The 14,123-nt window shown below is 44.9% G+C and overlaps 1 protein-coding gene and 1 long non-coding RNA gene across 2 annotated transcripts in view; one reads left to right on the forward strand and one right to left on the reverse strand.

The window, feature by feature from the left end:
• Nucleotides 1–14,123, forward strand: part of LOC138983859 (uncharacterized) — a 410,309-nt gene that overhangs the window by 57,698 nt on the left and 338,488 nt on the right. The gene's annotated exons all lie outside the window — the stretch shown is intronic.
• The window catches only part of LOC138983827 (uncharacterized), a 34,237-nt gene continuing 20,191 nt past the window's right edge, over nucleotides 78–14,123 (reverse strand). The window contains exons 7-11 of the mRNA XM_070357158.1: nucleotides 10,105–10,171; nucleotides 6,870–7,079; nucleotides 4,568–4,697; nucleotides 3,280–4,015; nucleotides 78–2,958 (exon numbers count right to left, since the gene is read on the reverse strand). Coding sequence (XP_070213259.1) covers nucleotides 2,184–2,958; nucleotides 3,280–4,015; nucleotides 4,568–4,697; nucleotides 6,870–7,079; nucleotides 10,105–10,171 — 1,918 coding nt within the window. The 3' untranslated portion in view covers nucleotides 78–2,183. The remainder of the gene's footprint in view (nucleotides 2,959–3,279; nucleotides 4,016–4,567; nucleotides 4,698–6,869; nucleotides 7,080–10,104; nucleotides 10,172–14,123) is intronic.

The raw sequence follows: 14,123 nt of genomic DNA on the forward strand, positions 1-14,123 counted from the left end.
TGTGTGTGTGTGTGTGTGTGTGTGTGTGTGTTATATCGTGAAATCATTTAACAATTCTGTCAATTTCTGTTAAGATATTTCACGTTTCCAACACACATTATTTATTTACACCCTACCTTGAGATCAGTGAATTCTATACTATGATTAGAAAACACTTACCGTGTATTTTTCTTTTTTTGTAAGTGAAAACTTTTTTTGAAAATTAACAGCCGACACACAACCAAAACAAACAGATTCTCCAGTGAACTGAAACTGCAAAAAGAGCAATATCACAGGAAAATAAGCGGTCAAGATTTTAGGGAGAGAAAGTCATTTTAGAACTGGTTTTCTGGCACCTTAGCCAATGAAAAAGAACTAAACAGCCCATGATCGTTTATAAGAAAAAAAGCCCACAGTACACGTTTTGATTTTAAATCAGAAATATTAAGCAAAACTTGCTCGCACATAGTGTGTTTCAAGCACTAAAATGACAACCAAGCAGTCAAGATCTTCCCTTCACATTTTTTCTTTATTCAAAAAAGACACATGGTATATTCTATTTCATGTGCTACAAATTATCCAACACCAAATAACATTTGTTTCCTAAAATAACTACACAGTAGACTAATTCGGGAAATAACTCGGTCGGGTTTGTATGGATAGTGAACGTGTGAATACTCTTTCTTTTAGTGAGGCAAGTAACCCTCACTAGTCCTTTCGATGAGGTATGTTTCAAGGAAATCCTCAGTACCGGTAGACGTCCTTCGTCGTTTAAGGGAGGTCTTTTCCAAAGAAACCCTCACAAGTCTTTAAATGGAGTCCCCCCCCCCCCCCTCCAAAAAAAAACAAAAAAACCTCACCACTCTTTTAAGAGAAGTATTTTTGAGAGAGACCCTCACTTGTCCTTTAAGAGAGGTATTTTTGAGAGAGACCCTCACTTGTCCTTTAAGGGGGGTATTTTTGAGAGAGACCCTCACTTGTCCTTTAAGGGGGGTATTTTTGAGAGAGACCCTCACTTGTCCTTTAAGGGGGGTATTTTTGAGAGAGACTCTCACTTGTCCTTTAAGGGGGGTATTTTTCAAAGAAAATCTCAGGAGTCATTTGAAGGTGCTGCTTTCCAAAGAAAAATCACATGTCCTTTAAAGGAGGTATTTTTTTCCAAAGAAATCATCACTGGTCCTTTTAAAGGAGGTATTTTTTGAAGAAACCAACACAGGTCCTAAAAAGGAGTTGTTTTTTTAAAAAGAGAGAGAAAATGAAAGTTTTACGCCCTCACGGCAAAGCCATTAGGGGCATGTTACACGGGAAATCCCGGCTTTGTATGAAAATAAAAAATAAAAATGCGGGGGGGGGGGGGGGGGGATGTAGACAGCTGGCTGCCGGCTGCTAGAGGAGACCTGAAATGGGCTAGGGACCGGGTTGGGTCGTCATGGGTCAGTGCTGAAATGGTTACTTTTTTGGCTGTTGGCCGAACGGACACCCGGGCTTCATATTTTTGCATTCATGTATTCGTGTTTCCAAGGCCTGAGGCTTTCGCTGTGACCCTGGGATCCCCATCGCGCGCATGTGTATGCGTGCACACGGGGGTGTTCGGACACCGAGGAGAGTCTGCACAAAGTTGACTCCGGGACACACATCCCGCGCCGAACTTGGGGGTTGAACCCACGCTGATAGTAACAACCGGTTTTAAAAAGAAATTCCCACAAGTCCTTTAAAGGAGGTATTTTCGAAAAAAACATACCCTCAAGTAAACGTCATCAATATCATACAATGCACGTTACTAAACGTCACCTCGTCTGTGTTTTTCTGTGTTCATTGTTCTCGAGAGATAATCATGTAACACTCAGCAAAGTCAATATGTCTCGTTGGGTGCAACTCCATGCTTCGCTAAAACAGTATGCCCAGTTTTGCTGTTTAAAGTTTCTTGTTTCTTCTTTTTTCGAACAGTTCAGTCGACATCTTTCTAGAAGGAGTGGCCGCACTGGACTATCCTATACACAGTGACTTTTGTGAAGTTCTGATTCGCAGCTGTCCATTTCAACGTCTTTTGAGTTATTTCCTTTTTTCCTAACAGTTTAGCCGACAGTTATTTTCCTGTGACCGCACTGCTCTACACTACACTACGCAAAATGTCTGTCAAACTTTGACGCCTAAAAAACGCACGCTACACCACACGATATATCCCTGTCAAACCAAAACGAACACTACACTACGAAGCTTTGCGCGTCCGGCCCGACAGACCCAATCATGTGCATGTGAGGTCCTGAATTTTGAACGTTCCTGTTGTAATCAGTGAATGCTTGATACCCGCGACCACCCCCTCCACCACCATAATCCCCGTTTCCTCTCGTTTCCTGCTGATCGTTGGCTATGTACCAGCCTTCGGGAGAATGGACGGGAAGACCGGGAGAATTGTGGACATAGGAAGGGGGAGTCGGCTGCTCCCACCCGCCCCGTCTACCCGCAGAGGGGGAGTAGTAGTTGGCCTGGCCATGGTCGTAGCTATAGGAGTTGGCAGGCGGAGGACCGGGTGCAGAGTACTGGCCAGTGTCGTGTGCAGGGAAGTGTCTGGCGCCGTGAGCCGAGTACTGTGCAGGGGGAGGGTCGTAGTGACGCACGGGGGGCCGTCGCGTATCTAGCTGATCCTGGTAGGGGGGACCCAAGGACAGACTCCTTGCCTGCGCCAGCATGGATCGCAGGAGGCTGGCTAGCTGAGGCGTTTCGTACTGATAAGACCTCCCTCTCTGGAAGGTAGGGGCCGCTGCGAAGAAGCCTTGTTGTGCGCCCGATGGCGGCCTGACCGGAGACTCCGGCAAGGCTTCTGGCGACAGGGCCTTCATGTTGTGCGCTGCCATTGAACTCTCAGCCGCCCTCATCCCGCCCATCCCCACACTCATCTCCATGGCAGCGGGCTTGCTCCAGGCGGGGGGCGTGGGGTTGGTGGCTGGATGAAATTGGCCGACTCCTGGGCCTTGGGTCCTGATTCCGACAGAAATAGGCAGAGAGGGCAAGTCAACTAGAGAGATCTCATTGCCTCATCATTTCACCATGGACGCACAAATTAACTGTCTCTCTATTTCACATCTTCAAAGAACTAGATCGGTCTTCTGAACCTAAGAGCTCCAATCAGAAAAATAACTCGCAAAAAGGGAAAATGCAGAGAAAAAGCACAAGTTACCTTATGTCTTTTGAAGAAACAATTACAGTTCCAGTTTAAACACTTCGCTGAAAAAAACAGATTACACCCAATTAGGTAGAAATTTGAATTTCCAATAAAATTACTGATTATAAATTTCTTACCTGGTTTTTATCACGGGAGGAACCCATTTCGTAGATATCCTGCGCTGCGGTAACTGTCGCTGCTGCTGTTGTTGTTGTAGACGTTGTTGCTGTCGCATTTGCTGTTGTTGTTGTTGTAACTGTTGCTGAAGCTGTTGCTGTTGCAACTGCAGTTGTTGCTGCTGTTGTTGTTGCTGCTGCTGCTGTTGTTGTTGTTGCTGCTGCTGCAACTGCTGCTGTTGCAGTTGTTGCTGTTGTAGCTGCTGCTGTTGCAGTTGCTGCTGAAGCTGTTGTTGTTGTAGCTGTTGGCGCCGCTGTTGCTGTTGTTCGTGTAACTGTTGCTGCTGTTCGTGTAACTGTTGCTGCTGTTGCTGCTGCTGTTGCTGTTGTCTGAAGCTCAAGAGTCGGCCGTTTTGCCGTAGCGGGACATTACCAAAGATAGGCGCGGCCATCTGTTTGCGTGGAGCCCCTGTTCGGGGAAGCTGGACGCTGGAACCGCTATCAATCGTCTGCGGAATAGCAGAGTCAGCAGGTCGTGCGCCAATGACGTTGGACGCCCGACCCGTTGAGGGAATGTGCGTCTTCTGGTGGGTGGGGCCGAACTGGGAGGCTGTTGCGATTGGCTGAGCTGCTCCCGCTTGACCGTGGCAGGACCTGAGACAGAGCGGGCGGATGGTGTCCTTGTTACGCCCGTCGCACGCTCCGTTTCTCTTCAACAGGTCGCACGTAGCGTCAGGCAGACGGTTCTGGGTTGTGCCTGCAGAACAAAGAAAAATAAAACGTAAACCCCGTGACTGCCGGAAGAATTTAATCAACAAACAATCTTAACATACAAGACAAAACAATTACACCAAAATTGTGAAAACGGTCTCCATGGGAGGCAATCATCTTGCTGCACATCAAAATGGAATATATACGGCGGTTGTGTCCCTTGTAAGAGTATTGGGTTTTTAAGTAGCAAAAATCGTTTCTGATACTTGGTGTGTCTGTAGCTGTGAAGGGGACCCAACATTTTCCATTTGGACTACCCACACAGTACAATATTACGCTCATCACGAATGCCTAAGTACTGCAGTGAGACCTTGAAGTATTTCACGAACCAGGGCCGGATCTGGGGGGGGGGGGGGGGGGGGGGGGGGGGGGGTTCCTGGGGTTCCGGACCCCCCCCCCCCCCCCCTTGGCCATGCAATGTACCTCTCAGAGGAAAAAAAATGTGGACTTTGGACCCCTGCCTTCAGTTGGAACCCCCTCCCCCCCTCAAACGAACTTGGTCCGGCCCTGCGAACAACATTATGTAAAACTGACCAACCTCCACAGTTATAAATGAGGTTGACCGTCTCAGCATCACTGACCGCTGGTACCTCTGCTCGGCCAATCACGTCCTGGAACTTGGGGTCTTTGGTCATCAGGGTAGTCAGCTCTGGGGTTTTGGCGAAATACTGCACACACACACACACACACACAGGTAGGGAGATAAACAGACGGAAAGACAGAGGAACGAAAAAAGAAAAGTTACCAAATACTCACACGCCGTGGATGGTGGCACGCCTAGTTTTGTCCACCGCAGGAACAACACCCAATTCGTTCCCCCGCACGCGGAAGCAAAATTGTTATCTCGCAAAGGAATTGCCATGTGAAGGTACGTTGTGGCAAATCACATTATTAAGTATAGATATATTCTAAAGCAGAATTGCCTAGGCTATATGTATAATATGTAATTTATGTCTTGTTGTGTACTCGTGAACAGTGGCGTTCGATTTTCTGCCGAAGTCCGTGAAAATTATACAGAGAGGTCTCAATTTCGTACAAATTAACCTAGAACTACCATTTAAAGCACTATTTTAATACTCACAGTTTAATCTTCGATACCTTGCTGCCTTGTATGCGCGTTTTTGGGCACCAGCATCGTGGATAAGCTGCTCTAATCTAGCGTTATTTTGTGGTACTCGATTCTCAGTGGGTAAGGTCCCCCGCAGACACCAGATAAGGTCCCCCGCATTTTTGACCAAGCTGCGGGGGATCTTACCCCGTCAAATTTTACTGTTGATCTTTGAACCGATCGTGAGTCTAAACTAAGGTAAGCTTAAAGCCATATGTACTCGATGACTATACACGCTAATTGCTTTACCCACAGCTGGAGACATGCTAAATTAAGTTCCCTGCAAGATATTGTGGTCTAGGACCCCTTAAATGTTGAGATATTTGAATTTTTATTTTGATCTAGATCGTCCTATTTATAGATTTGCCAACAGAGGTAGCGTTGACGCAAGGGAAATAACTCCGCGTCTTTGTTGACATCCTCACTTTTTCAGAGGCTAGAACAAGCTGTAATGCATGTATATGGTCCGCGCATGGCGACATATCGTCATTACATGGTGCGTTTGACATCGATTATGGGCAAACTACACTTTGTAAACACGGGAGCGCGTACATATGCCTTTAAACTTAAAAATGAAGAGCAGTATCCACAAGTAGTTTGACTTTGACCAGCAAAAAGATTTAAGCCCTTCTGTTGACCGTGCTTTGTGTTATTTCATCATTTTTAACGTGGGAGACAGTATTTCTGACTTGTCTTGATGACATTTCTTCTCTTATGTAGTACACGAGAGTGTAAATGGTAAGACAACTAGCTGATCCAATGCAAAATAAAGTACCGAACAGTATGATATAAACTTCAATACTAGAAAGTCTGGTTATCTACTATTTTAAGGCATTAATTTGGAGACACCTACCATGTTGCTCGTCTTGCGGGGGAATGAATTGGGTGTTGTTCCTGCGGTGGAAAAAACTAGGCGTGCCACCATCCACGGCGTGACTCACAGACAGATAGAAACACATGCACACACAAGACAGATAGACGGGCGAACACACACCCACACACACACCCCGGCCCTACCCCCACCACACAACATGTATCAAATTCTTGCCGAATGTCATGGAGGTATAGCTGTATCGGACCTGGCCGTCAGTGACACCCACACACACACACACACACACACACACATACACACACACACACTCACACATGTGTGCACACACACACGCATACATGTGCACACACACACACTCACACACACACACACACACACTCACCCAAACGCTCCGCTTCCCCCACCTCCCACTGCGCGTCCCCCTCCACACACACACACACACACACACTAACACAACTCACATTTTTGCCGTAGTGCATTATGGAGGAGTATCTGTATCGGACCTTGCCAACAGTGAGACACACACACACACACACACACACACACACACACACACACACACACACACACGTGCACTAACACATGTGCACACACACACACAAACGCATCCCCCCCCCCCCCGCAACTGCGCCTCCCCCCTCCACACACATTCACTTACACACACACTAACACAACTCACATTTTTGCCGTAGTGCACAATGGAGGTGTAACTGTTACGGACCTTGCCGATAATGACACACTCACACACACACACACACACACACACACATACACACTTACCCAAACGCTTCGCTCCCCCCCCCCCCCACCTCCCACTGATCCTCCCCCTCCACACACACACACACACACACTCACACACACACACACACACATTCACACTCACCCCCTCCCCCCACTCACATTTTTGCCGTAGTGCATGATGGAGGTGTAGCTGTAGCGGACCTGGCCGTCACCGACCGTGCTGGGCGAGAGCTTGGAGAACTGGAAGCGCTCCTGACTGGAGTTCCTGACGTTGTTCAGCATGACACTGACGTAGCTGTCGCGGTCCTGTCTCTGGTGCTCGTGGATCAGGCCCAGCACGTGACCAAGCTCGTGGATTAAGATGCGTTTCTGAATGAATGACGATATTTATTTATTGTTATGGTCCAGGTCATTACAAATACGTCATCGTATCAGGCCGAGCACGTGACCCAGCTCGTGGATTAAGATGCGTTTCTGAATGAATGACGATATTTATTTATTGTTATGGTCCAGGTCATTACAAATACGTCATCGTATCAGGCCGAGCACGTGACCCAGCGATTGAATCAAGATGCGTTTCTGAATGAATGGCGACATTTTTGTTTTGGTAATGTCTACGTCATTATACATACGTCATCGTATCAGGCCCAGCATGTGACCCAGCTCGTGGATCAAGATCCGTTTCTGAATGAATGACGACATTGTTTGTGTGGTTATGTCTACGTCATTACTGATGTATCGATTACACATTGGATTTTTCTTCTCTGAGACATGTGATGTCAGAGGCCGACTAAAATGTATAGTTAGGTAGCGTCGTCATCGTCGTCTCCCTTCTCATCACCATTAAAGGCAAAAGTGATAAAAACGTGCATTTTTACAGAAGAAGAACATAAGATAAGATAAAATAAGTGAAGGTTACATGCCGAGTCTCAGTGAATATTAACAGCTATTGTGTTTTCAGCGTAGCAATAGGGCCCGATATTTAGACGAGACAAGTATAATGCTGACGAGTCGAAGACGAGTCGCATTATACTTGTTCGAGTCTAACTATCGGACCCTATTGCTACGATGAAAACACAATAGCGTTTATATAGCTATTCTGACATTATATTCTGTGTTAAAATCATGTTTTTGTCAGCAACAACTGCCAGAATGGTCCATGTCGTTGATTGCAGACGACGGTTATAGTGCGCATATCCCTTTGCGCATGAAGCCACGGAAATAACCGAACATTGAAAAACCCACGGACATGTATTAGGCTACACAGAAGACTCGAGATAACCGGATGTTTAGCATTACGTCAATATGCTAGGAAAGTCTGACTTCTGTTGGGGATTCGCGTGGTGAAGACTGCGGTAAATCTGTAGATGCTAAGAGAACAAGGATTGTCATCATTTTCACGAGTTTTCATTCACAAACACCTGGGAAATAAATCTCATGTTCCCCATGCAATAACTCGAGGTGGTGAATGGGTTTGAGCTTTCATGTGAAACGTGGATTGTCAAAGTAAAAGCCAATCAGGCTGATTATTTGATGTGTGGAACCATCGTGGCTTTGGATTCGTGTTTCCGAGGACAACGATTGTAAGCATTCACTCTCAAAGACCCAATCAATGTTGATAATTACCGCGGCGACTCATGGTCAATTTGCAACTTATCTCTGTAATCGCAAAATCCACAACGAAAAGTCATAAACACTTAAAAGAAAAGAAATATGCTCAACACTTACTGAACTCACATGTATGATCGCAGCTCTGTACATTTTCAGACTGGAAGAAAAGCGTCAACAAGCTACGTTTGACGTCACATACAAGTTTGACGTGTTATCTCGTGCTACTGTGACGATGCTTTTTGGCCCGGAGTTGGATTCTAAAAATTCGTCTCCCTGTGGGTTATTGTGCATTTTGTTGCACAACCAAAATGATGACAAAAACGATGTTTGGTAGCTTGTTGTCAGATAGCACTTTGTTGTTGGTCCTCGGGGAGCATATCGCCTTTTGTCTCATATTTATCAAACGCGGCCTTCGGCCTTGGTCGATAAAGATTAAACAAAAGACGATATGGTCCCCTTGGACCAACAAAAAAGCTGGTCTGTCAACAAGCCACCAAACATCTTATATTGTCTCAGAAGAAACGACTAAATGTTTCAGACCGGTAACTTCATCTTTAACATTGCACTATACAATGGACGTTCTATGTGACAGGGAGAGTTTGCTGATTTTGTGTTAAACATTGGAGAGATCGTCTGCTAGAATCAGAGATAGGTCGCTTCAGATTGCAGCTTCTTGAACTTTGCAAGGTTTGTTGCCTGTTAAAGAACTGGATTTTACACGTAATGTATGTCACTGATGTACAGTAAGCAACAACAAAAACACACACAAACCAAATGGCATCGTCTGTCGACTAGTCACAGAAACAAACCTGGCGAGGTATGCGTGTACTTTATACACGTGGAAGAAACCGGAACCATGCGTCTTTGTTATTGCCGATATCCTTTGGATATCAGCAACAAATTACCAACTTCCGTAGCGTTATGCTTTGATGATCGGAAAAGGGATGTGTGAGACTATCCAATCACAGCCCCCGAATTCCCCCACGTGTCCATCAGAATAGCTATATTAAAAAATAATGGTCGGAGTTCGCGGATCAGGAAAAATGCGAGCTTCACCGAGCTTTTTCATGACTGCGAACTCAGGACCATTATTTTTATTATTCACTAAGACGAGGTGTGTAACCAATTTATTCCTCCTTTCTTCAGATTTTCATAGAAAAACGTTGTTTTTGTGCCACAGTTTGATCGAGTCCTAATCACTCTGCCAATCTACCTGCGCAAGCAAGGGATCAATGCGCGGTTGAAAAGTTCCGTGAAAATCATTCAATTCTGCTAACACTTTACAGCAGTTTATTGGGTTGGAATAAAATCACTGAGAGCGTGTTCATGCGCCTGTGACCCTTCTTTGGATTTGAGAAGATTCTTCTCATCGTTCAAAAATGTTGCTATACATCTAGAGAGAGAGAGAGAGAGAGAGAGAGAGAGAGAGAGAGAGAGAGAGAGAGAGAGAGAGAGAGAGAGAGAGAGAGAGAGAGAGAGAGAGAGAGAGAGAGAGAGAGAGAGAGAGAGGGGGGGACACTGAAACCAAGAGACAGATAGAGACACAGAGAGAGAGAGATGGACAGAGAGCGACTGACAGAGACAGACAGAGACAGAGAGAGACAAAGGCAGAGAAAGGGAGAGAGACAGATAATTTCTGTCATAGAACCTACACGTAGATGAGCCAAAACAGTAAATAAAGATTCCACAGACGCACACACCCTCTGCATCTGAAAGCAAGGCAGTTAACCTCCTGAACTTCACGCAACAATGTTGTCATACCACACCTAAAGATGCTACTCACCCTTCTGCATGGCTGCGCCAGCGTCATTAACTGACGCCCTCCTACCCTCCCAATGTTTGTAGAACATCTGAAAGAGAATTATGACCCCACTTAAATAACAAAAAGCAAGCTGTACTTTTGTTTGGGGTCAGTAGTTTGAGACCTCTGCTCTAAATTACCTTCCATACAGACTAAACGCTAACCAGGGCCGGACTACCGGGGGGTTATGGGGGTTGCGCAACCCCCCCCCCCCCTAGCCTGAACATGTACCTTACTTATTTAAAACATTTTTTATTATTGCTTATTTTATGCCGTTTCATGCAAGGAGCGACCATTTTCTTATCTCAGAATATGACCTACCCATCAGCTTCAGGGGGCTTTGCCCCCTGACCCCCACAAGGGGCTCTGCCCCTTGACCCCGCCCAAGGGCGGACGACGGGGGGGGGGGGGGGGGGGGGGGGTTCTAGGGTTTCCGGACCCATCTTATAAATATAAAAATATAAAAATATTGAATGAGGTATGCATTTCTTTATTTTACATTGAGTTTCAATTTTGGGGGTTATAATCAGTGACAAAATCTGCTGCCTGAAACTGGTAATGATCATCCTCAGAATGCACCAGATTGCACCATTTTGCATCCTTTTTTTCAAAATTTTCCGGGGGGGCATGCCCCCGGACCCCCCTAGCAAGCTAGGCGCTTCGCGCCTTCACACCCATATCTTCACAATATACTTTTGACCCCCCCCCCATAAAATGAACTAGTCCGCCCCTGCCGCCAGGGGGGATATCCCCCTGGACCACCTCTAGCAACCCCCCCCCCCTCCTCTTAGCCTAGTCCGGCCCTGGCTAACCATTTACGCTTTGTTTTCTCGTTTATACGAGCCCCGGCGAAGTGGAACATAAGTGGATGTGTTTTGATTTGGATGTGTGTGTGTGGGTGCAGATGTGCGTATGTAAAGACTAAAGGGAGAGGTTTTAGTGCAAGTGTTTTTAACTTGTGATCCTTTTGTCAGAGCTGTGAATGTTACGGGATGTAATCTTCGTGTATACTTAGTCTTGAGTCGAGCGTTTGAAAATGGCTGAGCCTGAAGGCGGGTGTAACTTACACCTCTTGGTATTAGTCTGCCTAAGAGATGAGAACGACAATTTGCCGGATGGCCAGAATAGTGCTAAAGCGCGTCTGCCGCGACGGTGCCTGAGCTAAGGCCAAAAAAAAAAATAGGTCTGTTTACGGTAACCGGACCGACCCTATTTTTTTCGCGCGACCCTAGACTTTTTTTTGGCATTTGGGGAAAACAAAAAAAAATTTTTTTAAAAATAAAAAAAATCTTGGGTTTTTTTTGCAAAATAACGTAAAAATATGGTTTTTTGAAAAAAAAAAAAAAAAAAAAAAAAAAAAAAATCCCGACCTACCGACCCTATTTTTTTTGGCCTATGTTACCGTAAACAGACCTATTTTTTTTGGCCTAAACATTGGCGGGCACTGCTAACAGCCCAGCACACAGCACCGGAAACATTCCCCGTCCCTTCACCTCTCTCGCCACCACACTCCCTACCCTTGGTCTCATGCATGTACTCGCCAAACGACACATTTCTGAATTTTCTACATTCAGATGATGAAGTTGTATTGAATTGAATTGAATTGAACTGAACTGAACTGAATAATTGAATTGAATTGAACTGAACTGACTGGAATAATTGAACTGAATTGAACTGAATTGAATTGAATTGACCTGTATTGAATTGAACGTTTAATTATAACTTGCTTGCAGAACTGATATAGAAAGGCAAGTTAAACGAGGTGCATCACATAGACTAACCTCGCCCCTTCTGCACGGGTCAGAGGCCATACATCTCGTTGTTGTGGCGCTTTAATTAGTTAATTATGATCTAGGTCGAGTGACTCCCATAAAGAAAAGCACGAAGCCACAAAGATATTCCGAATTTACATTAGGCCAAAAAAAAAATAGGTCTGTTTACGGTAACATAGGCCAAACAAGAAGAGCAAACGCTCGATCGAGTCACTTTCGCAGTTCTGAATATTATATGAGGCATCAGATGGACAGGAAGAAATTGCTATTCACAACACAATACAGATGTAAATAATGTGATGTAAAGAATAATCCTATAAAGTTTGAATCAAATCCGATGAATAGTTTCAGAGATATGATATTTCAATTTTTTTCCTTCAAGACATACCTGTGACCTTGAAAAAGGTCAAAGGTCACCAAAGCAGACGTCAAAGTGTAGAGGTCACTGGGAGTCACGTTCACATAAAATTTGAGCCCGGTCACTTTTATAGTTTCCGAGAAAAGCCCAACGTTAAGTTGTGTGTTGCCGAACAGAAAAGGCTAGTTATCTCCCTTGTTTTTCTGATAACGTTCGTAAAAGGCTACAGATGTAAATACTTTGATGTAAAGAATAATCCTACAAAGTTTCAATCACATCCGATGAACTTTGTCAAAGATATAAAATGTCTAATTTTTCCTTTGACGCTGACCTGTGACCTTGAAAAAGGTCAAAGGTCAACGAAACCATCGTTAAAATGTAGAGGTCATTGGAGGTCACGACTAAACAAAATATGAGCCCGATCGCTTTGATAGTTTCCGAGAAAAGTCCAACGTTAAGGTGGTGTCTACGGACGGCCGGCCGGCCGGACGGCCGGCCGGACAGACTAACACTGACCGATTACATAGAGTCACTTTTTCTCAAGTGACTCAAAAAATAGGGTCGGTAGGTCGGGATTTTTTTTTTTTTTTTTTTTTTTTTCAAAAAACCATATTTTTACGTTATTTTGCAAAAAAACCCCAAGATTTTTTTTATTTTTTAAAAAAATTTTTTTTGTTTTCCCCAAATGCCAAAAAAAAGTCTAGGGTCACGCGAAAAAAATAGGGTCGGTCGGGTTACCGTAAACAGACCTATTTTTTTTTTTTGGCCTTAGTCTTGCTCTCGCAGGCCAGACCGCCACGTTCATACGACATAATAGTCGAGCTCCGGAAATAACTCTGTCAGATGTGTATGGGTTGTGAAAGAGTGAATACTCTCGCTTTTAGTGAGGCAAGCTTTCTACGCGTGTTCCTTATCCACCTGTTTCAGACACACCTCTCGCTAGTGTCTGGCCAATGATGTCACGTGGGAAAGTTTGACTCACAAAATGCATGAGTATATATTCACTCTTCCACAGTCCATATAAACCCGACAGAGTTATTTCCGAACATTGTCCATTAAGGTGTAGATCAAAGGACTAGGTAACACTAATGCACGTAGACTTGGCCTTTTCGATTACTAGTCTTACAACGTGAGGGACTGATGGTCGGTCGGCACAATGCTTCCTTCGCCATTATTACAACGTATTGGAATAGCCCCCCCAACCACCGTTACACTGGTCTAGCACTTGCGGCCTAAGAAGGTTACGTGTATATATATATATCAATCAATCAATATCAATGAGTCTTATATCGCGCATATTCCGTGGGTACAGTTCTAGGCGCTCTGCAGTGATGCCGTGTGAGATGAAATTTTATACGGCCAGTAGATTGCAGCCATTTCGGCGCATATTTACCTTTCACGGCCTATTATTCCAAGTCACACGGGTATAGGTAGACAATTATTAACTGTGCCTAAGCAATTTTGCCAGGAAAGACCCTTTTGTCAATCGTGGGATCTTTAACGTGAACACCCAATGTAGTATACACGGGGGGAGGTTCGGACACCGAAGAGAGTCTGCACACAAAGTTGACTCTGTGAAATAAATTTCCGCCGAACCTGGGATCGAACTCACGCTGACAGCGGCCAACTGAATACAAATCCAGCGCGCTACCAACTGAGCTATATCCCCATACTACAGATGCGGTTCCGCAAAGCCAAATAGGTTGAAGGGATGTTAAAAACCAACAACCAGCCAACTTACACATTAATGATAAAAACGGACAAGCCATGTTGCATGTATATTTGTGTGTCCGACTACATTTTGCCCTTGTCTTCAAAAGTCCAACACAAAGAGTACCTAAGATGCTTCCTTTACCTTCGCCTACATATAA

The sequence above is a fragment of the Littorina saxatilis genome, linkage group LG13, assembly GCF_037325665.1.
Source record: "Littorina saxatilis isolate snail1 linkage group LG13, US_GU_Lsax_2.0, whole genome shotgun sequence".
NCBI lineage: Eukaryota > Metazoa > Mollusca > Gastropoda > Littorinimorpha > Littorinidae > Littorina > Littorina saxatilis.